Raw genomic sequence first — 2,283 nt, 5'->3', positions numbered from 1 at the left:
ATAAGAGTCTTCTAGCAATCTTGAAATGCTTTTATTTTGCAAATGGAGCAATTTATTTAAATTTTATTTATTTAAAACTCCATCTATCGTATAAAAAATTACCACTACAGTCTGTTATTTGAAATTAGCATCTTCAACTATCGAAAGGTACACTTTATCACCAAACACCCATTTTTCATGTCCATATGTTATATTCATTGCAAAAAAAAAACACGGCATACATTTAAACGCAGTGTGAAAATGACATAAATAGGTCCAACCAAAATCCATTATCCTACGTGGGTTAAGATGGCACCCAATCGCATAAGGTTCATGACGGTTTAACCCGACTGGAAAGACATTTTAATCCAAGGGATTTAAGGGTGTTTGTTGTTCGGATTGGTCTAGTTGATTATTTACTTTCAATCCAGTGCAGTTTTCCACTATATTCTTTATAAAGGATTTATGTGATTTCGTCCAAGAGATGTCCATTCTCTTCGTTTCCGGTGATTCCTCATCGTCTTAATAACAATTGCTGGCAAATTTCTGCTATTAAAAATTCCACACTCGGAGGTTGTCGTCGGACAGCAGCAAATGACGTTGCAGTTGACTAGTGAAAGACGCTGTGAACACAATAATCTGAGCTAATTTAGGTACATAACCTCAAATAACACCGTCAACGAAACGTACCTGCAACGAGTGCCAGTTATTAACATTTTCCGTAAAATCGCAACGGATTTCGAAATGATGCAACTCCAATCGCACCACTTCCAGCGCTGGCTGGTCGAAGAGTGATTTATCACATGTGATCAAATTGTTCGAGTACGGGAACATCAGTATCAATTCGTCAATGCTTACATGCAGATGTAGGAATGGTCGCAAGTATACGTTGAATGCTTCCTTCCAATTAGTGTCTTTCAACTCTACGTACAGCTTTTTCATTCGATTGCCGATGTCGATATTCATCTTTACAAGACTTTCTTCGCAGGTTGACAGTGTGTGAAGTGTTGGAGCATTGAATGATAGTTCACAATCAGCTTTCGGTAGCTTAACATTCCTCATCTTGAGCAGTCTCAATTCTTGTGCCTCAATGGGATTGCATCCACTCAAACTCAATCCAGATAACTCAATCTGCTGAAGCTCTGACAACTTGTCAAACACCTGGTTCAAATTTATCCTACCGTGAGGCGCATGACAATTTCTCACCTCAAGTTTCAATCCTTCCAACTTTGAACAACCGAGGATCGTTTCAATAATGCTGTGTGGTAGTTCTAACTCAACTGATAACTCCAACCATTTCAAACAAGGCATACCTCTTACCATATACAGATCGTAGTCATGATGGTGAAAATCTAAAATCAACGTCTCTAATCTCGATAAATAACCGGTGAACACGTTTTCGAATGTCTTCGTGCGAAATGAACACTTCACGTGTTGCAGCTGATCGCACTCAGGTATTTTCAGCACAGCCGTAGGATCCAGGGCATCACTCACAACGACAGTCTGCAATAGAGGAGCATCAATTGTTACCGTTTTCCATCCATGACCGTGTAGTGATTCACTCCAGACGAGGTGTTTCATCATAGGAAACTTCAAAACAAACTCCTCAGCACCGTCGTTCAGATACATGTGTCTGTCGTCGTCCAACTTGATGTGGACTGTCTCAGCATTCTCAAGCAATCGATGGCCATGTCTGCAAAATTTATCCAAACTGTCCGCCAGAAAGTTCAACAGCTGAATTTCCGAAGGCTTGAAAATCCACGTACTTGGAAGCATCAACAGGTTCACTAGTGATCGCCTCGAACCGGGTGGATTGTCGACGACAACGGTGTGATACTGCCGGGTACTGTTCCACAATGTTCGACCGTGACCGGTCATGTCGACGCCTATCCGAATGTAGCCTCTACGATGGATCATCGGCTCGGCGATATTGTGCCAGTGCCAGCAGACCAACGTGCAGTGCAGTAGATCGTTGAACGGAAGTAGCGACAGGATCTCCCGTAGCATTTCCTCCGGTAGAGTCGCAATAACATCCATCCAACCAATCTCTTTTGATCACTACCGACGTTGATCTTCACTACAGCACAGCAGAAGGATACTGAATGGTGTACTAAAATAGCCACATCCGACGCAAGGTAGCAGTCAATGATGTAAAAGCTCGTGTTTCATCGACGGCGTTGCGAGGTTTGCAAGATGAATACAAGCAATTTCCGATACTAGCGAGAAGCGCACGTTAAGCTTATAGATGTGCATAAGGAAATTCACATCATTCACAGGCGCACTGCGAATGTAATTCTTTCATCT

At 42.0% G+C, this 2,283-nt stretch overlaps 1 protein-coding gene across 1 annotated transcript; it reads right to left on the bottom strand.

Annotated features, from left to right (window-relative positions):
• Positions 1–431: 431 nt before the first annotated feature.
• LOC135705823 (uncharacterized) lies at positions 432–2,016 on the bottom strand. The gene is made up of 2 exons (XM_065227672.1): positions 670–2,016; positions 432–602 (listed from the first exon to the last, which is right to left on the bottom strand). The coding sequence occupies exons 1-2, from the start codon at positions 2,014–2,016 to the stop codon at positions 432–434; spliced, it is 1,518 nt and encodes a 505-aa protein (XP_065083744.1).
• Between the last annotated feature and the right edge of the window lie 267 nt (positions 2,017–2,283).

Source organism: Ochlerotatus camptorhynchus, unplaced genomic scaffold, assembly GCF_037179485.1.
Source record: "Ochlerotatus camptorhynchus isolate MF236.1 unplaced genomic scaffold, CSIRO-AGI_Acam_v1.1 ptg000274l, whole genome shotgun sequence".
Lineage (NCBI taxonomy): Eukaryota > Metazoa > Arthropoda > Insecta > Diptera > Culicidae > Ochlerotatus > Ochlerotatus camptorhynchus.
The sequence above is the reverse complement of the archived record's forward strand: the minus strand, read 5'-3'. Positions and strand labels throughout refer to the sequence as shown.